Source organism: Panonychus citri, unplaced genomic scaffold (assembly GCF_014898815.1).
Source record: "Panonychus citri isolate SS breed McGregor unplaced genomic scaffold, ASM1489881v1 Contig00111, whole genome shotgun sequence".
Classification (NCBI taxonomy): domain Eukaryota; kingdom Metazoa; phylum Arthropoda; class Arachnida; order Trombidiformes; family Tetranychidae; genus Panonychus; species Panonychus citri.
Genome location: NW_026515516.1, coordinates 76,080 through 101,627, shown reverse-complemented (window position 1 = coordinate 101,627; position 25,548 = coordinate 76,080). Strand labels below are relative to the sequence as shown.

At 32.7% G+C, this 25,548-nt stretch overlaps 1 protein-coding gene across 7 annotated transcripts in view; it reads right to left on the bottom strand.

Moving 5' to 3' along the window:
• The window catches only part of LOC128389935 (gamma-aminobutyric acid receptor subunit alpha-4-like), a 42,007-nt gene that overhangs the window by 14,500 nt on the left and 1,959 nt on the right, over nt 1–25,548 (bottom strand). For 2 of the 7 annotated variants that reach the window (XM_053349592.1, XM_053349596.1), the window contains exon 5: nt 23,852–25,227. In XM_053349592.1, coding sequence (XP_053205567.1) covers nt 23,852–25,227 — 1,376 coding nt within the window. Of the gene's footprint in view, nt 1–13,563; nt 13,967–20,959; nt 22,060–23,202; nt 23,291–23,512; nt 23,764–23,851; nt 25,228–25,548 lie in introns of those variants that run through there. The other 5 variants (XM_053349593.1, XM_053349598.1, XM_053349595.1 and 2 more) reach the window with 5 other exon arrangements.

The following is a 25,548-nucleotide window of genomic DNA, read 5'->3' as shown; positions in this document are numbered from 1 at the left end:
TTTGTTACATAATTTTACGATTTTCTCAGTGTTTGTCAACACTAAACTTGTGAATATTTTGACATTGAATGAAAAGGTACTTGGTGTGATGCTAATGAGAGAATGAGATGTTAATGTTGAGAGAGCAGGAAAGAAGTGGTTATAAAGAAACATTTAACTAAGAACTTTTTTTTTGTTCTTTCTTCGTCATGTTCAAAATTCTTCTTTTCTTGTCTCTTTTTGTTTCATTTTCTTTTTTCTCTTCTCTCACCAAGAATTAATGTTAGTAAAGGAAGAAGAAAGTTCTGATATGAGTAAGAATCATGTATGTGAATTAGCATGTGTATGCAAAGAGAGTTAGAAAGATGAAAGATGAATAAGGATACGAAAAGATTGGATGAGGTTAAATATCTAGAAACAAAAGAATGTGTTGAAATTATCATGAAAAGTGAATACATGAAGGGAAAAAGCCCTGCTGATATCATGAGTTTGTATGCTGAATAAGGTGAAAACAAGAATTGAAAACAAGGGGGAGAAAAAAAGATTCTGAATGAGATGAGGATTGGATAAGTTATTGATGATAAAGCATCAACACAATGAACAGGAGGCAAACTTAATACCATGAGGATGATGATTGAATTTCAACCATCATGTAAAAAAAACTATGTAGATAATAATGAGTTATAAAGATAACAATGAATTGAAAGTTGCAAACAAACAAAAAAGATTCTCAATTGTTTATTGTTGGGAGAAAAGACAAAAGAGGAAAAAGGAACAAAAATTTCAACTAACATCTTATACTCTCATGAATTTAATGAGAAACTTTACACCCAGAACTTTATTCATCATGTAGATTATATGTAAGAAAAGTTCTGAGAATGTTAGCCAAAAAAAGAAAGAGACAAGAGAATCAGCAAAATAGTGAGAAAAAGGCTAAACAACATATAACTTAGTTTTCTTGCAATTGAATATCAAATGAATCGCAATAGTAAAAGTAGTCACTTAGTTAGGTTACAGTCTAATTAATAAAATTTGCTATTGCTAATTAACTCTTCGTGTCAGAATGGTGTTTATTATAATATAATTGTTACAATTTATTATTTTCTGTCTCAATTTTGCTTTTCTTCCTACTATTTGTGTGAGTACCTGTGATTAGATGGATGTTTATCTTGGTAAGATTTTTTTTAATACTTTTTCTTTTATATATCTATCCCTGAGCATTTCATGATAATGATAATAACAATAATGCAACTAATAATGATGAACAGTTTCCAGGTAATACAGTTGAACACTTGAAGGTAAATTGTGAATCAACACGAATCCACAATTAATACAATTCACATTCAAGTTTCTATCAATGTATATGAATAAAAGTTAACCTCAATTCTAATGATATTCACTACATTTCACTCTCCCTTAAATGCCATGCAAACATTTTACTTCTTCCTATTTCATCAGATTTCTTTATATTGGCTTGAATCTGGGAGAGTTGATAATGATGATAATATTTGCAAGGATCAACAAAATCACGCTACCATCAAAGTGTAGTAAGTGAGCGGTAATCATAATATTATCATTATGTTCATCGCACAGGTAAAGTTATTAATAGTTTCCAATAATATTTTTTCATAAAATCACCTAAATATTAATCAGATAACATAATTTGTCTCCAAATTTCATCAGTTTCCATTTACTCAAACAATCTTCTCATGTATCAATGTACAAGTTGTGAGTAATTTTAATGATTGAAAATAGAAAAAAATTTGCAATCAAATTATTGGATTACCCTGAAGATTGATAACTATAATTATTCAATTAAAATGTTTAGATGTTGGAATAGTCTTAATTTTTACTGTTAATGAAAATATAAACAGAGGAGGTATGAGTGAGAGAGAGAGAGAGATAGGGTGTGGTTGTGGTGGAAATTCGGTGACTTAGATTATTCTAGTTGATAATGGTAATGATGTTATCAAGTTGTTAGAATTATTTTATTGATTGTTTTCGTGAAACCAGGTGAAAATTGAGAGGAAATTTTTTAGATTCTATGAGAATCTGAGAAATGGTTGATACGGAATCGTAAAGTTGGAGAAGGAAAAAAAGTTCTAAATGATGAAATTTCAACACTCAAATAGAAAAGTAGGCAAGTGAAAATCTCTATATATAAATAACCCATTATAAGTGGTGAACCTTGAAGCTTTTTCATCAGCCAATTTTGACAGTAATTGTTTATAATGGGAGAACACAAGAAGTAGATAATAGAATGAGGATGGAGCGAATCAAGGTAAAAGGGCAAGTCAATGGAGTCAAGAAAATAAAGACAAAGAAAAGTGTGGGGTTTAGATTGAGTTGAGGAGATTATTCCACAATGGAATAGATTTGAGAATTCAATATCTCAGAGAGATGAACTTAACAACGAGGACAGAAGATGCGATCTGCCACAATTTTCAGATCGGGAAAGATTCGATCAAGGATCACAACCACTTTTACGTTCCGTCACTAATTCCTACACTAATTATTTCTATCATTAAATGATCACTTTGCAAACAATCACAATTAGATTAAGAAGACTTCAGAATAAGAACTTTTTATTAAAGAAGAAAACTGAATGTTCCTTAGAACTTGCGAGAACCAGAGTTAGAATTGGTCTCTCGTTTTAGAGGGAACAGCAAGAGTTTTTAAACAAAATCAAAAAAGGGGGAAGTCATTGAATTAATCAAAGATTACAAAGAAAAGGGGAAGATAATTAATGGGGTTAAATCATATTAATGATAAGAAACAAAGAGATAAAAGTTAATCATAAGTAACCAAGATGACGACTATAGTCGAGACTTAGCCTTTGATTAGATTAAAAAGCAAATTAAATGATAATAAGAACCTTTGGCTTTTCAAACAATTGAAAAGTAAGTAAAATAGACAGAGAAAAGAAAGGAATTTAGTTCTCTTACTAAATTTACCAAATTTAAGGAAAATTAAAAAGTAATGAAAATGAAGGTTTTGATTGACCTAAAAGAATAAGATTTCAAAGGAAATTAAGAGTAATTAAAATGAAAAGAAATAAAATCAATTTGAAATCATTGAATGATCCAAATAATCGGGATTACAGGGAATGTATTTTTCACCCTTCACTCCCACGGTTTTGATCAAGAACTTTGTAAGACGGATTTTGGATCCTTCACTGGGCGAGATGTTATCAGGTCCGACAGGGTAAAAATTATCAGGGCGAACTTGAGATGAGGGAAATCTAATGATAGATATAAAATTGAATCCTGGCTTGAACTTAGGGCTTGAGAATCCGGAGGATCTGAAGTAGTGAGAGGATTTGAGAGTTATTGTCAGAATTTCATCTTGAGATTGACTTGATTCGAGATTGATTAGATCTTGTTCTCGATCTTGATTTTCCTGGGCTGGTTCGGCTTCTTGAGCTTCTTGATTTTCTTGAACTTGTTCAATTTCTTGATTTTCCGGGACTTGTTCCTGGTTTGGAACTTCGGTGATAAGTTCAATGATTGTTGTGAGCTTCGGAGCAGCATCTTGAGGTGGGTCGGAATCTTGAGATGACGACGATGATGATGAGTTTTTTGATGTTCCAGAGGAATCATTGGTTGTTCCTGAGGAGCTTGATGTGGATGATGATGAGGTTGCAGATGATTCGGTAGAGTTAATTGATAAGCTTGAGTTGTGTGATGAATTTTCACCATGTTGATTAGGTGATGAGATTGGAGGAGTTGGACATGTAGATCCAGTGGGAGTAGCACAACTTGAAGATGATGGGGTGACACAATTATACTCGAGGTATTCAGGGCGAGCAATGTGATGGTTATAATATGACCAGTTAGTGGGCCATTCAGCTTTAGCTTTTACCAAACTTGTAAATTTTTCAAAAAGTTTTGAAACTTTTTTGTTTCGGACGAAGTGTTTCATCGAATGATTATGAACACCTTGTTGACAAGCGGCACTTCGTACTTCGATTTCTTTCCAAAATCCCATGTACATTCGCATGGCTACGATGGCTTCGACGGCGGGAGAATGTGGTCCACCACGAATAGTAAAGCCGGAGAAAACGAGGAAAGAGACGAGAGATAATGAGGCTGGGGCAGCACGATAAGGTGAAAAGTAAATGGTTACGTCTCGGAGTTTTGGACGTAAGATTTCAATTTCACAGGGGGCAAATTCGAAAGCTTGGAAGAGTGTTATTAGTCCAGAACCGATGATGTACTTGGCTGAAGCCAAGAAGGTAATGACTTGATCACGTATAGTTGGAAGAGGTTTCGCCAATTTGATGTCTTGATATCTGAGACCATGGAATTTTGAATCCATGTAATTTACATGTTTGTATGAAACAAGAGTTTCATAAACGATATCGCAATTGCCATCAACAATTACGATCCAAACAGGATGAGGGGCGAGAACACGGTAACCAGATCGATTTGATCTTTCGATCCGTACATAAGCAGCATGAATGCTGTAAGTGTTCAAACGATCAGGATGTTCACTCATATGGAGATTTATCCATTCTTGATGTTGAGTCTTCAAATCTTCGAGGGTGATTTGGGTGATGTCATGAAATTGATTAACAGCTTTTTGACGTCGATGTGCACGATAGGCAATTTTATTTGGATTGGTACAAGTTGGGCCAACGTCGGTTTCAACGAAATCTCGGAGAGATATTGGGAACCATTTTCCAATAAGGGAACGAACAGTTTGTTGATCTTCAGGAGTTAACCTAAGAAGTGGGTTAATCTTGGTAAAGGGGGTAATGGGCTCACCAGCGTCATTGGCTATGTGAGTAGAGGCACGAGGTAGATTGTAACTAAATCTTCCCTCCGATAATCTTAACCATTCTTCGCTATCGTCGATTAAGTATTGGGGAACGGATGACCATCTAATGGTACGAGGGCGAGATTTACAATTTAAGTATTTATTGACTGGAGGAAAACCGAAACTTTGGGTAATTTCTTCTTCCTCAGCGAGAGGAGCGGATGGGTCTAACTTTTTAGCGAAAGTTGTCCAGAAACCTAATTTAAGATTAGTCTGGGCTCTAAGCATAGAAGGGGTTAAATGAGGATCATCAGGATTTTCTTCCTGGTTGAGGAGGAGACACGCATACAATTCATATTGTTGCGAGACATCGAATTCATGAGAGAAGTAAGAGATTTGGGGCTTAGGAGCTGATTTAACATGTTGAGGAATGAAGCTCATTAGTCTTTTTGGAGCTACAATTTCTAATTCCTTTTTAGAGGAGCCTGTTCTGAATAATTCTAAAGAATCTAAATCAACTTCTTCACGAAACAATCCTTTTCGACATTGTTTCTCATGGTCACATAAAAGACCGGGACTAATTGCTTGTTGACACAAAGTGTAACGGCAATTAAATTTGCTGGATCGATACTTGACATATAAGTCAGAATGAGCAAGAGGTGAGAAAGTTGGGTAATCATCCCTGGATGCATAGGTTTTAATGCAGTTTGGGACTAAACAGATAAATTTGTTGCATTGAAGCATCGGGGTCAAGTTTAAAATTTTGACTAACTGTTGGGTAAAGTTCACACATTTGGTACAATACCAATTTCGGCAAGAATCACATTCCACAGGAATCAAAGCAATTTGCTCACAGAAATAACATCTAATCTGATCTACAAATTTTTCGATTTCTTCATGAATAACTGAAGTTTTTGATATTCCTTTAGGAATCTTTGGAAGTGGAACTGAATAAATTGACTTATCTTGATAAAGATTTAGGAAGAGTTTCTCTCTTATCATTTTTTCATATTTAGCATAAATAACTTTGAAACCATCAGACTTGATTTTTACCAATTGTTTGATATGATTGAATCGTTCCATTGAACGATATTCAGGAAGTTCAGTTGGTAAAGGAAGAGGAGCAGGGTACTCATTGGGTTCAAAAACATAATCATCGGGCTTTAGATACCTATTAGGGTAAGTGGATCTAAGAATTGGTCGGTCAGATTTCGAAGGGTGAGAAGTAGTATCAATCTTACCTTTATCGGCCGAATTTTCGTCCAACTTTTTCTTTTGATTCGATGATGATGATGATGGTTGGTCCATTGTTTCAGGAGAATGAGATCTCTTTAGAGATGGCGGGTTGGTTTCAAAACGAACAGTTTTCAACAGAGTTGAACTTTTTTCTTGTGATGAGCTCGGAGAGATTAAATCGACAACAGGATAAACTGAGTCAGGAGCTGGAGCTGGACGACCGGGGAAATAGATGATTGAAGTTTCACTTTCCGGGTCAGATTCAGAGTCTTGAGAGACTAACGATCGTAAGAGTTCAGGGTCACGAGATGATGAAGAGCAACTGAAATGGGAAGACGAATTGTTGTCCATTTTATTGGAGAGAGTTCGATTGCGCTTAATAAGCGAGTTGGCATTGATTAAACAGTTGAGTTGAGAGCTAATTAAAGCTGAAAGATGATTAATCTTGAAGATGAAAAACACAAAAGCTGAGATATAGCGATAGCTATGGGGAAACTTAAATTTAGTCAGTTGGATTAAAATTTCTAAACAAATAAGATAAACTTTCTGAAGTTGGGAGATTGAAACTATTGAATAGTAAAGAAGATTTGGAACTTTTAGAAGGTTGAAGAAGAAATTTGAACAATTAACAAAATTGATTAAAAATTGACAAAATTCAAAGACGTTGTTCTTAAGTGACCAAAGAGTTGAACTGAAGAGAAAGGTGAAGGCGGAGGGCGGGAATAAGCGCCTTTGTTTAACGAAATCGGTCAAGCGGAAATTTGCGGTAATTAATTTTTGATTAATCGAATCCGGGAAAAATCGTATTAGCAATGTGATTTGATAATTAATGACAATTAAAGATTCCAGAGGAATGATATTATCAAATAATTGATTTTTCTTGTAGAGTCGAACATGGAGATTTTCATCATGTTCATCAGAAATCATGAAAAATGAGTATAAGATGAATACTTGTCTTTGTTTTGCTTGAAGTCGAGTTAATGGTTTGTCTTGAAGATTTTGGATTAATCTTGTTTGTTGAGCGATTAGTTTGTCAGCAGTTTGATATTTTCTTTTGGTTTTAGTTGTTTGTTGGTTGAGTTGGAGATCACCATAGTGATTGGAATCATCAGAATTTTCATTGATGGATGGAGATATCGAATCAGTTTGTTCATTAGTAATGAGATTAGGAGGATTAGAAGGAATATCTTTGAAAAAGTTATTCAAGGAGTTAGATGAATTGTTAGAATCAAGAATATCATTTGAATGATCGTTGTCAGCGGACAATTCAGAGGCAATTTCTGAATTCTGAAGGGAAGTTTCTAGATGTTGATCTGCAATTTGGGTAATTTCAGGGGAATCTAATTCAATTTCTAAGAATGATTCGGGATTGAAATGATTGTCTTTGAGAGTTTGCATTTCGACAGAAATTTTTCCTCGATAGAGTTTAGTGTTTGAGACATTGCAGGTGAATAGACCTAAATCGTCTAAATCTAATAAAAGAAGAGCACCTTTTTTGAGACCTGTAATTAGATGAGGTCCATGAAATTTGTTTCTGAGTTTTTTGGAAAGATTGGAATCTACAGATTCATTTTTTACTAAAACGAAATCACCTATTTGATAAGGAGATTGAGGGTGAAGAGATTTGGTTCGATTTATTTGATAGAGTTGTTGCGATTTCAGTCGAGCAAATGCGAGTTTTCTAGCTTGAGAAACGGTGATTGAGGAGAAGTGAGTGCAAGAGAGATGATTATCTAACGGTTTATTTGGATGTCGACCAAATACTAGAAAGTATGGACTAAATCGAGTGATTTTATGAATGGTCGAGTTAATTGCAAACATACTAGCTTCTAAAGCGAGTTTAAGATTTTTAGTACCATTTTCGATAACGTAAGTTCTAAGTCTTTCTGCTATCGTTCTGTTACATCGTTCAACGATTCCTTGAGATTGAGGGTGATAGGGAGAGGAAATATCATGAATGATAGAGCTTTTCTTAAGGAAGTTTGAAACTAATTCTGACATAAAGTTAGTACCTTGATCTGTTTGAATGTGAGTGGGGTAACTGAATAGATGGAAAAATTGGGATAGGAAGTTAATGACTGTGTTAGCGGTTTGATTGTTAGTAAGCTTTGCATAAACATAACGTGATAAAATATCAACAATCACAAGAATGAATTTCTTTTGATTACCAATCTTAATTGGTCCTTGCACATCCAATTCGAAACGTTCAAAGATTTCTTTAGGAATTGGTTTGGCGGCTGGATCGACGTAAATCACATTAGTGGGCTTAGCGAGATTGCATGTCATGCAAGATTCACACAGTTTCTTGATTTCCTCATAAAGGTATTTGCACCAGAATCGTCTAGCGATATTAAGATATGTTTTTTCGGTCGCGAAATGACCACCAAGAGGGGATTCGTGTTCATCTTTGAAGATTTCTTCGAGAATAACTGGATCAATTACTAGTCGAGTACCAAAGGGAGTTCGAATGTCTTTGCGGTAGAGGAGATTATCTTTGACCAAATATCTTTTCTGTAGAATGGAGTTTGGGTTTTCCATTTGTTTTATTATTGACTGAATATCAGGATTTTCACTTTGTCGTGAGCGAACTTTCTCTTTCCATAAGGAAAATTCAGGAGTTTTGGATTTAGCACTGAGATCGTCATTTGAATAAAGAATGACGGGAGGATTTTTCAATTGTTCTGAATCGAAAATTGGAGATTCAAATGTAATGTTAATAACATTCATACCAATATCATAATAGTGATGATCTTCAGGATCGATGAGATAATTTGAGAGATAGATTTTATCCAAGAATTCTTCTGGATCGATTACTTTGCGATGGTCCCATTCCGATTGGTATCTGGAGAAACAGTCGGGAGGGTGAGTTGATCCTTTACGGTAAATTACCTTGAAGTTATATGCTGAAAGCATGATTGACCAACGTTGTAATCGGCTATTTTAAAGTTGATTTTGGTGAGTTGACAAAGGGCATGGTGATCCGTTTCACCAGGAATTGGTCACCATCGAGGTAATGATTATATTTATGGATGCCAACGAGAATGGCGAGAAGTTCCTTTTCGGAGGTGGAGTAATGAATTTGGTGTTTCAAAAGTTTTTGCGAGAAGAAAGAGATTGGAAGCCAATCTTTGATTTCGTCGATTGGAGTTTCCGAATCGTAAGTTTCCGACTTATCGTCTTCTTGAAGAAGTATACCTCCAACAGCAACATCGGAAGCATCAACAGCAATCTTACGGCGAAGATTAGGATTGAAATGAACGAGAAGAGTAGTATTGAGTAATGAATTTTTGAGTGAATCCAGAGCAGCTTTATCGGCAGATAAAATTTTAAATTTTCTCTCTTTAGAGATGAGACGATAGAGAGGAGAGGCGATTGTTGAATAATCTTTGATGTATCGGCTAAAGTAATTGTAGCATCCCAATAGGGATTGTAGTTCACGGACATTCTTGGGATAAGGGAGATTAACCAAAGCTTGTACTTTCTTAGGGTCAGGTCGAATTCCATCACCAGAGACTAAATGTCCAAGTAACAGGATTTCCGTAGCACCAAGTGTACATTTCTCGGTTTTTACCTTCAAATTGTAGGAACGAAGGCGATCCAATACATGTCGAGTGTTTTTGAGAAGATCAGGGAAATTTTTCCCTACGACGGGAATATCGTCGAAATAACCAATACAATCTTTATATTGCAATCCATCGAGAACAGTATTCATAAATTTTTGAAAAATGAAAGGCGCACCAGAAAGACCCATAGGAAGTCTTTTGTACTGGTATTTGCCATCAGGAGTGACAAATACTGTCTTTTCCTCTCAGAGGCGGAATTTCAATTTGATGATAGCCCTGGGCCAGATCAAACATGTTAAAATAACGACCACCACGGACTACTTCCAAACAATCGTCAATGCGAGGCATTGGATACTTTGGAACTTTAGTGAGTCGATTGAGAAGTCGATAATCTATTACCATGCGATGAGATCCATCAGGTCGCGGAACTAAAATTGAAGGAGATCCACCTTGAGCATTAGAAGGTTCGATGAGATCGTGAGCCAACATTTCGTTGATGATGTCCTTAAAAACTTCACGGCGATGAATGTGACAGTTATAAGGTTTTTGGTACGGAACCGATTGATTGTCCAAGTCGATTGTAACGGGACAGATTGAAGCTGAAACGAAACCAAGATCGTGTTTGTGTTTCGAAAAAACGTCTTGATACTGGATTATTAACTCTAAGAGTTCAGATTGTTGATCAGGAGTAAGATCAGGGTTTACTTTCTTTTTTACTTGTTCGATGAATGGAGTGATTTTAGATTCGTTAATTTCTTCTTTTGTAACGAGATCGCACCGAGCGATGACAGCATTTTTAGGAAAATCTTTAAATATCGATTTTGTCGGAGGTTCGACGTTAATGTTTAGTAGAGGATTAGATTGATCTTCATCAATTTTCATAATTTCCGAAGGTTTGATTTTGAAATGAGGGGACTGATCTAAGATGTAATCAGATGAACTATCTCCAGTAACTTTAATGGAGCTTTGAATGATATAATCAGTTTCTGCAGATGATGCAAATCTAAAGTAGAAATCAGGGTTGTTGTACTCAATAGAGTCTGGAGTTTCTTTACAAGAAATTTTATATTCTTCTCCGTTAGATGAGATACTCATGTAAAATAAGTGAAGGAAAGCATTTCCTAGAAGGAAATTAGGATCAAAATTCTTACAGATTTGTAATTTGAGGATTTGAGTTTCTTCCATGTTGACATGCTTGATAATAGCATAAGCGAATCCAATGGTGTTGACATATGAATTCTGAGCGATTCCTTTGAGATAACGATTCAGAGGAATAAGATGAGCACCAAGTTCTTTTGCCATAGATGAGCTGATTGCACAAGTTGTAGCACCAGTGTCGAGTAAAACTTTACCTTCGCGAACAAATTCCTTGGAGGGAAGACAAAGTTTAAGATTAGCTTGAGGCATGTGGCTTAATAAAGCATTTCCAAGATTGGTGAGTTGATTGAGAGTGGGAGAAGCGGCGAAAGAGATGTTAGAGTTTCTCAGAGCACTTTGAATTGGTTCGAGAGGTTGATTAATTTGAGGTTCATCGTTATTGATGGGATGATTTGAAACCATAGTAGTCAGGTTAGCAGGATAATTAGTTATCGCTGGAACATTGTTAGTCTGAGTATCGGAAGAGGAGGCTGTAGATTTCGATTGGTAAGGTGGTTGACCTAATTGTTTTCTTCGGGCAGCCAAACGTGGACATTGATCGATTGTGTGATCGCTGTCTTTTTTGCAGTAATTGCAGTATTTACCAGAGGTTGAAGGATGGTTAGAAGATGATCTATCTTTAAAAGATCGAGAAGAGGAATGAGTTTGATTGCTTTTGAAAAGTTTACCTGATGATTGTTTTTCTTTATCATAAGGTTTTGGCTTTGATTTGTCTTTAGACGACATTTTGAAATCGAAGTGTTTTCGAGTTAAGAAGTTGAAGATTTTAGTCTTATCATCATTGATACCAAGTGTGTAGATATCGTCCCTAATGTATTTGGGAATATGTTGAAGGACTAGTGAGAGAAAACGCGATCGTTAACAGAGCCAAGAGATTTTGTTACCAATCTTTTCATGTCACTAAAAATTTTTCGGATGTTCCTCAGGAGAATAACGACATTGTTGAAGTTCAAAGTCTGCGCTGTACTGACTTTCGGGAGTACGAAGCTTTTCAAATAAAGCTGAAACATATTCTTGATAATCAACAATTGATTCCAAATCATGAGCTGAAGATTTCATTTCATAAGCCATAGCCTTTTGTAGAAGGCGTAAACGAGTTGGATCATCTACATTTTCTTTAGATAATCTATCACGAGTTTTTGTTAGCCATTGATATTGGTCTTCACCATGTTTAAATTCAGGAATGAATGGATCAGGTTTTAATTGTTTGACGATTTCAACCAAAGTTGACGTTGAGAGTTGAGATTCCGAAGGAATGAGTGGAAGAGATGATGATTGAGATGCCGAAGGTTCGACGATTTGAGCACCATAAGAGGTTAAGACGGTCTTGAATTTGTTTAAGGTTCCAAGAGCCAATGGGAGAGAGTAAAGTTCAGAATGAGAGATGGTAATTATCATTTCTTCATCACAGCCGATTGTTTTCAGGAAAACTTGGATATCATTCTCGGAGATTCCATTTGTGCGGAAGTCAAAAATCCAATCAGGGATATCTTGATCTTTAAGATCACCAACAGGAAGCTCTAGGATTTCTTCTGACGTTAAAATTTCACCAAGAAGTAGAAGATGAGTTTTAACAATTTCGATGAGCCGTTTAGTGGCAAGAGAGCGAAGAGGAGTATTTGATTTCCATAAATCAAAAAGAGAGAGCATTTCGGAGTAGTCGAGATCTTTAAGAGATTTGTCCTCAATTGAAACAGTTTGAGCACGTCTTCCTCTTGTACGAGTTACAACAGGAGTAGGAGGAAGTTGAGATTGATGAGGAATTGCTGGAGAAGTATGAATTGTTTCATCGGAAACATTACCTTGAGGTTGAACTTGAGGAGGAGAAGATGAGATGGTAGCTTTTCTACCTGGACGCTTCTTAGGAGGCATTGTGTGGATAATTGTTCACAAAATTTAATGATGGGATCGAAACAATAGTTGGATTGAGGAAATAATGGGAAAGATGGAGCGTTAGAGATGGTAGGGATCCTGCCTGGGTCGCCAAATTGTGGGGTTTAGATTGAGTTGAGGAGATTATTCCACAATGGAATAGATTTGAGAATTCAATATCTCAGAGATGAACTTAACAACGAGGACAGAAGATGCGATCTGCCACAATTTTCAGATCGGGAAGATTCGATCAAGGATCACAACCACTTTTACGTTCCGTCACTAATTCCTACACTAATTATTTCTATCATTAAATGATCACTTTGCAAACAATCACAATTAGATTAAGAAGACTTCAGAATAAGAACTTTTATTAAAGAAGAAAACTGAATGTTCCTTAGAACTTGAGAACCAGAGTTAGAATTGGTCTCTCGTTTTAGAGGGAACAGCAAGAGTTTTTAAACAAAATCAAAAAAGGGGGAAGTCATTGAATTAATCAAAGATTACAAAGAAAAGGGGAAGATAATTAATGGGGTTAAATCATATTAATGATAAGAAACAAAGAGATAAAAAGTTAATCATAAGTAACCAAGATGACGACTATAGTCGAGACTTAGCCTTTTGATTAGATTAAAAAAGCAAATTAAATGATAATAAGGTTAAACCTTTGGCTTTTCAAACAATTGAAAAGTAAGTAAAATAGACAGAGAAAAGAAAGGGAATTTAGTTCTCTTACTAAATTTACCAAATTTAAGGAAAATTAAAAAGTAATGAAAATGAAGGTTTTGATTGACCTAAAAAGAATAAGATTTCCAAAGGAAATTAAGAGTAATTAAAATGAAAAAGAAATAAAATCAATTTGAAATCATTGAATGATCCAAATAATCGGGATTACAGGGGAATGTATTTTTCTACCCTTCAAAAGAAAACAGTAATTCTCTTGTTGAAAAATATTTTACAAAAATTTCTTTTTATCATAATTCTTATGGTAATCATTATACTTTTAAACTAGAAAAGTACTTAGAAAAGATGATGATGATAATCATCATTATGATATCTTACTTTCTTAATCGATAATATTTATTTATAAATGTGGAGAAAGTGATGAGCAAGTGATGGTGTATGAATATTTAGATAGAATTCAAGTTCAGGTCAATTGGATTATGTGGTGGAAGATGAAAGGTACATGAAGAATGATTCAAGTTTCTAGAATAGAGTAAAATTGTCATCCATTTACTTCTCTTATTCCTGCTCATCTCTTTTCCTTTTCCTTTTTCTTCCTCCATCTTTATCTCTTTGGATTTGTGAGCATTTCAATTCTACCAGAATACGAATCAGAATAAAAATGAGAATGAGAATACAAGATTCTTATGAATCACGAATTCATCAAGATCCAAAACCTGAAACAAGAATGATGAATAAAAGTTCACAACTCACAGAATAAATATCCACACAATTTTCATGATGAAGAAACATGACATTCGTGACTAATACCATTCAACTATATAAATCTTTCTATTCTTTTTTTTCACAAATCATTTTCATCATTCCAGGTACAACCCTATCAATAACCATGGAGAGAGAGAGAGGGAGAGAGGAAAAAAACTTTAACTAATTATGAATAGAGAAAATATCAAGAATATTTTCACTCAAAACTTTCGTTGTGAGAAAAGTAGAAGAAAAAAAAAGAAATAGAAATTCAGAGTTATCATGATTATTTTATCATGTTGATGTACAGAATTCAAGGGAACCAGAATTTTTGAGATATTATTGTTATTCAAGTTTTCACTTCTTTTTGTTCATGTTTGATAAGCTGACAGAAAAGGTGTAGGGAGGGAGTTGCTTTTATCATAGATTTTTGCTATCAAGTGGGAGTTGAATTTACTATGAGGAGGCAAAAATATACATCAGATAATATTCATCAAATATGATAAGTTTTTTGATGGAACAATTTTCACTTTTTTTCCTGGTATATGTAATATAAATTACCAGAGGATATACAGTATTAGAGCACTTAAGATTAGGGGCTATAATATGTAAGCTTAAATTAATGTTTGTTCAATTAGGAAGAGTTTGAATGTTCAATCATCACCATGATAATGAAAAGCCATCATAATGATCATGTTAATAAACATAATTAATGATACAATTAAAGTTTTTTTCCCATTTAAAATTCGTGGGAGGAAGATAAACTTTTCTCAAGCTCTTCATATCATTTGTATTACACTTTATCATCAATGATTCAATGATATCACGATTGTGAAATTTATCCTGATCATATGATAATACATGTAAATTAAATAGCAATTGAATGTTGGTTTAATATGAGAACTATTAACTTTTCAACATTCTCATCTTATCTTCATCATCAGAATCATTAGCACATGTTTATCACTTTCATGTTCAATTTTCAATTTGATTGAGTTCATGTTAACATGTAAGAATCGGGAGATATATTGGTAAAAGCGAAGATGATAAGACTGATGAAGCTCCATCGTCAATATGATCATCACCAGGAATTGTCTTACTTGATCAAATTCCAACTGAACAGGGTGGAAATGATGAGAAAAGGAAAACGGAAGGAATGTAAGTTAGAAAGTAACTTTTAAGGTAAAGTAATCGAATGATTTTTTCCCTTTACTCACATGAGATTTTTTCGACAATTTTTTTTTCTCTTTTGCTATTTTTCATCATCGAATCTTTTTCCATCTCTGTTAATCATCGTGAAACTCAATTCTATATGTTAGCAGGTTTGAGGTATTGTGTGTGGGTTTTGTTTCATAATAAAAATCGACTAAATTTCTCTTGTTTTTGTTCAAATCTTGTTAACAAAGCCTTAAGGGCCTAGGATATTATAGATTAGATATATAAACACACAGGTAGAATAAAAATTCACTAATATCTACCATGTAAGGGGAGTAAGATTAACCCTGGAAAAACAGGTAAAGTCAATTTTTGCCTCTGTAAAGATAAATAACAAGCGATTTCCAGGTTGAACCAGAAAATGAACAGGATAGGAAAAGTTGTGGTAAAAGTTTCCATCATTTTGTATTATAAAAGCATGAGAGCTTATCTGATATGCCAAATAATCAAGATAATAAACAGAATCCTTTGAATACGCTATTTCATTAGTATCATCGATCCACAATAGGATCAACAATTGACAGGAAACATTTAATCAAATAACCGTAGACGATTAATAAGTTGAGTTTTCAGAATAGGAATCTAATTATCACCGTCATTATAATTATCAAACTAATTATCTTTTAACGATGAATTTATTATTACAACTAATTACAAGAGTTTATCTCTATTCCAATTAGACTCTAAATCAGGGAAAAAAATTCTTTCATCTTTTTATTGATAATCATTATCATGGAAAACACTTATCCACCTTAGATATAATAGTCAACAATAACGATTGATGATTATGAGCAATATTTTTTTTGTACTCTTCAATCTCACTAACAATTAAATGTTACAATTGTCAAAGCTAATACATATAATGATGATGATAAAATTGTGACATTAATAACAACGAAAAGTAAAAGTCAATCAACTCTTAATTGTAATTGTTTGTAATGATAACAATGATAATAATAAAGGTTAAAAGTCAATTGTCAATGGTTAACGTTAAGAAGGTGAAATAATGAATGTTAATGTGAGTGGAAAGTGGCAGAGACTCATGAGAATACCATGATAAAAACAATAGAAACTGAAACAATAGTTGGATTGGAATCACTATGAAGATGATGAGATAAAAAAATTGGATAAAATTAACAAAATTGCGACTTGAATGATAAAATGGGAAAGGTGAGATTCTATCAACTCTTTACAATAAGACATAGGTAAAAGTTCACGTAAGGCTACCTCCATTATTCATGGCGGATATTCATTGAGTTGGAACTTTAATCATCGTCAAAATTTGGTTATTAATTTCACCAAAAAAAAAATAACGATTAGCTATTATGAATTTCGGTTAGAATCACAAATAAAATCAGCAGTCAACTAGGGACAGAATTTTCCATCTTTATCACGATCATGAATAGTTCGAATCGGTTATGGATGTGAGTTGAGTAGCCCGATAATTTAGTAGTTAGATAATTTGGTATTTAACTATCCACTCTGAGAATTCAATGTTCTGAATTACATTGGCTGATTCAATTTGTCCTAAAATTTTAATCGTCCACTGAATAAACTTTAATGAAATTTTCGATCAATTTTTCTGAAATTGAAAGTTTGCAAAATTAGTTAATTACATTCGCAATTAGCAATTTAACTTGTAATTTCCTTCTTCCAAAAGTAAACTCAATAGCAATTAACGAAGGTTTTTTTCAATTCAATTTACTTCCTATTGTTGCAAGTTTAAAATCTCTGAGCTTCATCATCAGTACCGTTGAATTCAATGATTATCATTATCATTGTGAGAAATGAAAATCTTTTTTATTGTTCTGAATACGATAAAAAAAAGCATCAATAATAACTGAGTTTAAACAATTTCAGGGGAAACTGAATCAACCAAAGAGAATGGAAAAATTAAGTCAACAAACAATTTTATACTTCGAAAATCCATTTCCTGAATCGTTGGAAACTGGTGTTACCTATTTTTTTTTTGCTTTACTATCCAAGTGATTTATCATCAATAACAAACGGTTTTTGCTACTGAAAATTGTAGTAGTAGGTTAGGGAATCATGAAAGAGGAAGAAAAATGATGAAGGAAAAGAAAATCATGATCATTAAACCAATGATATGATTAATTTCATCAAAAGGTAGATATGAGAATCAACTTGATGAGAGAGATTATTGAGAACTTGTTGATTGGCATATTGAAAATAATAATATTACACTTGGGTGGGGTTTATTTTCTTGATGATAATAATTATCGTAATCAGCTGATTACATCATAAAGATTAAGCATTGAATTTGTGTTATTATTACTACAATTTCTGATGAAAGCAAAAAAAATTGGTTATGTATTATTAATAATAACTAATGCAGTTTTATATATAACTTGGTTCGAGATATTATCTTTACTTGACCGTTATAAATGACCACGAGTTGTGAAACAAGATAAATAACTTTAGTCTAAGGTATATTTCGTATGATAATCATTAAGGATAAACTAATGTTAATGATTATGGTGACAGTATAATAATGGTAATGATATTGGGATTGATAATAGTTAGATAATAAAATATTAATACATTGAAGATGATCATCTTTCTGTTTGAACAAAAACTACTTATATACTATTAAAGGCTTGATAATATTCAGAGAGTTCATTTGTTTGTTTCAATGGTCAAGCTGAAATGATTAGGATGTTAATGGTTTGTCTTTACTTTTTTTTATACTCTGACTAAATGGACAATCAGCATTTATCAAAGTGTCACTAACAGTTTGATGATATTTTTATATTATTTTTTTCAATGATTTTCGAGTACAAAATCGGAGCTTTTCAGATCTCTAAATAAGCTAAACTTTTTTAGTCTTTCTCAGGCTATAACTATCTTGGAATTATCATGAAAAAATGTTAAGCCAGAGGATTGAGGATGAAATTGAAGTGACCAACAGCAAGAAAGAAAAATGAGAGAGAAAGAGATAAAGTGCAGATTCTGATAGTAAATATTTTGAAATGATCACAAAAAAAAATAAGAATGATCTGAGAAAGAATGAACATGATGATGACCAAGAACAAGATGATGATGATACCAATGATAAATTCTGTTTGTTGAATCCCGCCTTTTTTTGCTTTAGCAAAATGGTTGTGGAAAATAAAGGAAAAAAACAAGAATCAACAACAAGGGAGAAGAGATGGAAAAACAAGCAAAACATTTTCATTGTTTGTTTGTATTAGGATGTTGATGAACATGATGCGATTTTGGGAATTCTGATCATCTAAGATCATTTATGATTCCTGTTGACTTCAATTAAATCTGTCCAACAGTAAATAGACATATCAAAACCAAAAAAAACAATGATTACAAATTATGATAATGGTGAATCAAGAGACTCACCAAGAGCAATTGCTGATTTTATCCATAAAAACTCATTTCATTCTCAACTTATTTTGAGAAAAAAAAACTGAAATAGTCTTTTATCGTCTGAACAACACTGCCAGAGAAAAACAAAATTCATTTGATTTTATAAAAAAACGGCCCAATTAAGTACTTAAATTAAATCATGTCAATTCTTTGATTTGATTTAAAGCAAAAGATCATCAAAAAGATATCAATCTGACTTCGAATTAATGTTCAGACCTGGGTTTACGAAATGAATACAATACAATGTATAATTTAAATAGATAATTAGTTTCTATTTCTCCTAGTGTTTAATAAAACAAATTAAGGTATTGTAATCAGTGTCCATCATGATGGTTAATAATACATTTATTGTATTATAATAGTAAAAAAATGATTAGTTGATAATGTTGATTAAATAAATTCAAATGAAAACCAAACAAACTGAGTATCTAATTATTAACAAAATGAGATAGTGAAATTTTCAAGTTCAATGATAAACTATTGATATTTAAGGTAAGAAGTGAATTAACTGTGAGTTTGTAATCACTATTTAGATAATGAGTATTTTAATTAATGAAAATATTAACAGAAAACTTTGTTATCTTTTTTTTTGTTTCAAGCTTCATGATAGTTATTTATTTTCAACAAAAGACTCAAAATCTGTGAGAATCTGAATTCAAATGAATATAAAGCGGTAATAATTCATGATAAAAAGGGAGATATAAACCTTTTAATTGGATGAGCTTAATGATAACCCTTTGCATAAATAAACTTGCAGTTTATTACTAGAAACATGAAAATTTCCTCTGAAAATCAAGACTGTTGTTATAATTATGAATGGATTAAATTGTTATAATAATATTACAAAATTTATCGTTCGCATTTGTATCATCGTTCACGTTTTATACTGTCATTTTCTAGGATTAAATATGAATTTCTTTTCGTAAATATCTTCCATCTTTCATTAGAACTTCAATTAAATAAGAACAATAAAGATAAAGATTATGAGAATCGATGGATTTCCAAAACTAAGAGCTTATATTAATACAGAATCATGAGAAATATGGAGAAAAATGTCTCATATGATCATCACTCTGATGGATTGGAAGGAGAGATGAAAAATTCTCACCAATTCATCTACTTATTCTTATGTTTTTACTGCATCTTCCATGATAAACATGAGAATTTTGATTCTTCTTATGAATAGTAATCACCATTTGGATTATTATGAGTTCTTCCATTACTATTATTATTATCGTCACAAGACAAAAGATGATTTAGACGTGATAAATTGAGAAATATGATGCAGATGAAGGTACAAGATGAGGTGATTCTGGATAGTTTTTTTTCTGTTTCAGAAAAAAAGTGAGAGATTCGAAACAAGAAAAAATGATCAATGGAAGATAATAATGTATTCTGAGCAATTTGACACAAATAGTTACAAATATGTTTTTTTCACAGATTCTATTTACTTCCTACCTCTACTCTTCATCTTATCCTTTATCTCATCTTTTATGCCTCTCATACAAGCGTCATCATTATAATCTCTCTCTCTCTCTCTCTCCTTTTTACGCCTCCTTCTAATAGTTTCTTCATTATAAAACTATTCACAGGAATAAATGATGCTGTCAGTCAATGGGAATGGTAACAAATCAATTCAATAGCTAATGGACTGAGAATTGAGATTATATTCAAAAAAGAGAGAAGCGGGAGACGATCGAAAAGGATAAAATGTTTCGTCTTAGAAATGGGGAGAGAGGAAATAATGACGATATCATCAAAATGATCACCATTATCATGATAATAATGTATGTAAATCATGATGAAATTCTGATGATGTCGAATCCTGACAAAACTGATACTATTTATATGTAAACAGACAATAAATAAATAGAGAGAGAGAGAGAGAGAAATATGAGATAAAAAATTCATTCACAATGAGAAACATTCAAAATCTGTGACAATATAATTTTACTCAACTGAATTTCATGATAGCAAATTCATAGTTCCAACAAATTCAATAAAATCGATTCATTTCCATGCTCAATAAATATCAATTATTAAAATTACTGTAGCGAATGGAAAAGATGATAAATCATCTAATGATTTTAATTTGATTAAATGATTAAGTTTATTGTAATATATAAAAAGAAATATTCTTTCAATACTTTTCACTATAAACGGTAAATAAAACAATGAATAAGAAAATGAGTGAACATTAATAAGTAAAATAAAGTTACCATGGTGAAATTTTACTATATAATGAAGAGTGAAATCTAATACTAAGCAAGATAATATTATTTATTGGAAAGGAGGAAAACAATAGTAAGTGGAGGAACTGATATAAATTCTGTGATATTATCGATAAAAATACAATAGAAGAGGAGAAAATTTTGAATAAAGATAAATTTTCAATGTATTATTATCATGATGAACATAATATAAAACAAATGATTAGGTTGTTTGATAAGTTGAAAAATTTGTTCAGGAAAATTCTATCAACACTATTGGCGAAATTGAATTAAATCATAAAGATGGGAAATCACCAAAGGTATGAATGTGAGTGTGAGACGGAGAGAGAGAGAGAGTTTGATATAAATTCATACATGAAATTTTATCGATATGCAATTGTGAATGGGTTGAAGAAGGTAAGAAAATGGAGCAAAGAAAAGATGACATCAGAAAAAAGATTGAAGATAAAATTGGATCAAAAACAGAATAAGATTGAGAGAAAGATGATTTTGATGGTGTGTTGGAAGGATGATGAAGGTTGATGATATGAATGAGGTTAAAACTGGCGAAAAAAGGTAGTTGGATAAGGTTATTTGAGGAATTTCAATAAAACATCAACATCCTTGCACGATGGTTTATTTGATTGATGTAGTCCATTGGTGATGAGTGTTGGGAGTGTATGTGTGTGTGTTTATGTGAACTGGGTTGAGAAGATGATGAGCTTGATAGAAATTGATGAAGAGGAGTTATTCTTTCTATCTCTTCCTCAATCTATTTCTATATTAAATTCGATGAAAAGTGGAAAGGAAACTGGTGAAAAAAGAGCATGAGACTGGATATTTCAGTAAATCTGTAATACAATTTACAGTGATTACGTTACGATTCCTACTTTGCAATATTCTGAACACTTTCAGGGTGGACTCGAGTTGAATTTATTTTCTCAAATGCATTTCGTAAGGTAACATTTTATTGAAAGGTAAGATGGTTGAGGATAAACCAGAATTTTCGCTCCCTTGGAAGAAATAAAGTTGATATCATGGTAATAATTTGATGGATTCATTTGACTCAAATTTTTCTCATCTCTGAAGACGAAGAAAAATTTGTAGTAATTTATTGGAATTTTAGATTTTTTCTCTCCATCTTCCCTTTGATGGTCATCTTTTTCTGTTCATTAGATGACAAACTCAGTCATGGGCATGAAAGATACTTGTGATTACTTGTGATAAGTTTCAAATGAAATCTGACAGAGATTGAAAATTCATGAGAATGTCAGATAAATGATAGATAATTTATATGAGGAAGATGAGAAGAAGAAAAAAATCTGAAAGTAATGATATTTTTGTGATGACCAATTGTTTTTCCTTCTCATGTTTAAAATGTATTAATATAAACTCAGGAGAATGAGCAAAGTTTTCATCAAGAATTTACAAAGAGATTGAAAATCATTTCTTCCTGATTCCTTGATAAAGATCAACTGTTGTACTTAAGACACTACATGGTGTTTCATTGGTTATGTTCTTGTTCATTAACATGATTGTTAGAAACGGTGGGTTTTGTTGCAGGGTAAAGGATGATAGCAAGGGAGATAGAAATTGAGAAAAAAAAGGTTGTCAAGGTAACAAAGTGTAGTTTTGTAGGTTATTTTTTTGTCTATCAACCGGAAAGATTTGGTTGGATGGGTTATTCTTTGTACTTTAAATTGAAACCTTATTGAAGACTGATTGTGAGAAAGTTGAAATTAAGATGAAGATGAACAGGAAAAAGACGAAAACGGAAACAGAATAGATGGATGATTAACACTGACTTTGATAGTGAACAGTTTCAGAATTTTCATTGATACAAGACGATTTTACTTTACGATAATCATGAAATAATTTTTTCCAATTCTTCATCATGAGTATTAACATTTCCACCATGATCAATACACCAACTTAATCTGTATCTTTCTCTCTCTTTCTCTCTTAATTTATCAATTGTTGTCAAGTTTAAGGTAGTAAGCTTATGTTTTACCTCCCTGAGATTCCCACTCTCACTTTCTCACTCTGCCTTTCTCTCTCTCTATCTCATACTCAATACTTCATTTCTATATACAAGTATTAACCTGGAGATTCAAATCAAATTGGTAGTAAATCAATTGAAAAGAATTTAAAAAAAGAGAGAGAATCAGTAAAAGTTACATCTTTTAATTGCAAATGATTATCGGAGATAATTGTTTGCATTTCAATAGGTTTCGGGGCTTTACCTAAATATATTGCAATTTTATCGTCTTACTGAACAGTTCAAATTTTTTGTTTGGTTCTCGAAAAAAGACAACAAACTTGAAATGATAAAATAAACAATATAAATGTAATATGAAATAATATCGAGTCCGTTTATGATTAACATTTGACTTTTACAGGTAAACAAATTGAAATAATATTTTCCAATTGATGTTGTTTAAGTGAAACCTTACAATACATTCACTCAATTGACTATCGATAGAAAATGAAAATAACCAATTGGAACATGATGTTCATGGTGAGAGAGAGAGAAAAATATGAACATTGAATGAAAAGTTATCATAGAAAAAAAGAGAGGAGAAAAAAAATGAAAAGAAAAATCTTAAAGATATTTACTATTTTCCAAGAATTATTTTTCTTATTCTTCTTGAAATTGGAAAATAATCTTTCAAGTTCATGATAGATATTCTATTGTTTCCTGGTTTTCTTTATTTCTTTTTTGTTTCTTCTTTTTTTAGATCAATTTTTATGTGAATTGTGAAAACTTTACAAGAATAGAGAAAAACTCAAACAATTATTGAGCAAACAAGCTAAGAATTGAATTTGAAGAGCAAAATGCTTGATAATTGATAAAATCCTGATCAATTTTCTTCACTAAGATGAAAAGAAATGTATCATTTTTTCACCGAATGGGAGCAAACATTAGATAATATTGGAGTTTTTTTCTTAAGCAAATACAAACAAACGATTGTGTAAATATAAATGAATGAATAATGTGTTTAAAAAAATATTTAAATTGTTTTTCGAGCTTACCTGAGGTCGATGAGTTAAAAATTGTTTCTGACTTGAGGCTGGTACACCTTGTGATGCTCCCATTCCACCACCAACATTACCTCCTCCTCCTTGTTGTTGACCACTGGCCAATGCTCTACACGTTGATCCCACAGAGCCACCTCTTTCTAATAAGGGTCGTCTCAGAGTAGCATAGTGACCAACATGGGTTATTAATGTTTCATCTTGATCATCCCTTGAACATCCCAATGGCATTGATCCCATTGACCCTCCATGTCCACCACAATTGATTAGTTCACCTGGATTATTCATCATGAGGCTCCCACTACCTCCACTAACTAAACCACCCGAATCGTAAGTAACTAGACCTGAAGGTACACTTAGTCCACCACCTAAATTAGAGACACTTGTTAAGGTTCCAATTGATTGTTGATGTTGAAATTGTGAACGATGATGTTGATGAGAATGTTGTTGTTGGTGTTGTTGGTGTTGGTGTTGTTGGTGTTTCGGTACACTATTAACACCCACATTGGCACTTGCACTACAAACACTGTTACTAATTAGGCTACTTCCATGCAAGGCTGAATCAACAGGATTTTGTCCTGTTTGTTGATGATGATGATGATGTAGTAATAGTTGCTGTTGTTGTTGTTGTTGTTGTTGTAAATGTTGAAATGATGAGGCAGTTGATGTTGAAGCACCAACACCAACAGTTCCGGTCACTGATGAAGGTACAATGGATACTGTTGTAGGGGCATTTGTTGATGTTAACATGTTATTATTGTTATTGTTATTTATATTCACACTATTATTATTACTAATATTATTACTCGTATTATTATTATTGGTTGTGGTTGTGGTTGTTGTATTAGCGTTAGTAACATTGAAATTATTTGTATGATGACCACCAGCGCCACTCAAACTGATTGATTGGTCACCCGATGAGTGATGAATTGCTTCAGCTGCAGTGGTACATCCCGCCGCTGCTGCAGCAGCAGCGGCTGCCGCTTCAACCAATTTACGTCTTTTCTCTTCAGCCGCTTTGGCTAATTGTTGGAAACGATTCTTTCTCATAGATATACGTTTACCAATATAACCAACAGCCGCATATTCAAGTAAAGCGGCAAAAACCATAACGAAACAAGTCCCAAGGAAAACGTCGATACTTTTAACATAAGATATTTTTGGTAACTGGGAGTTTGTGCTTGACATTAAGGTGGTCATGGTTAAAACGGTTATTACACCCAAATGGACACGAGCTGGAGTTGCGTTACGGTGAAGCCAAAATGATACCCAACTGATGATCACAATTAAACTTGCTGGAACATAGATTTGTATCATATAATAGCCCATACTACGAATCAACTGGATCTCACACATGAGACGAGAATAGTTTCCTAAGAATAGAAGAATTGAAAAGAAAAGAAAAATATTAAAATTCAATTGAGATAATCAATGGAAGATATTTGTTGAAATCAAACAACACATCTTATATAACTCTATTGATCAAATTAGTATAGTGATTAATTAAACTTGAATCTCAATTAATTGAGTTGAAAGGTGTGATGTTTGTTTTTTTAATGAATTGAGGGAGAAACAAGTTGTTCAAATAGTTTGTAGAGTAATTGTAATTATCGTTGATTAAGGGATTTTAAATTGAACTTGTTGGTCTAATAGATGTTGACTTTTTTTATATAATCCAATGGATTGAGTAAGTG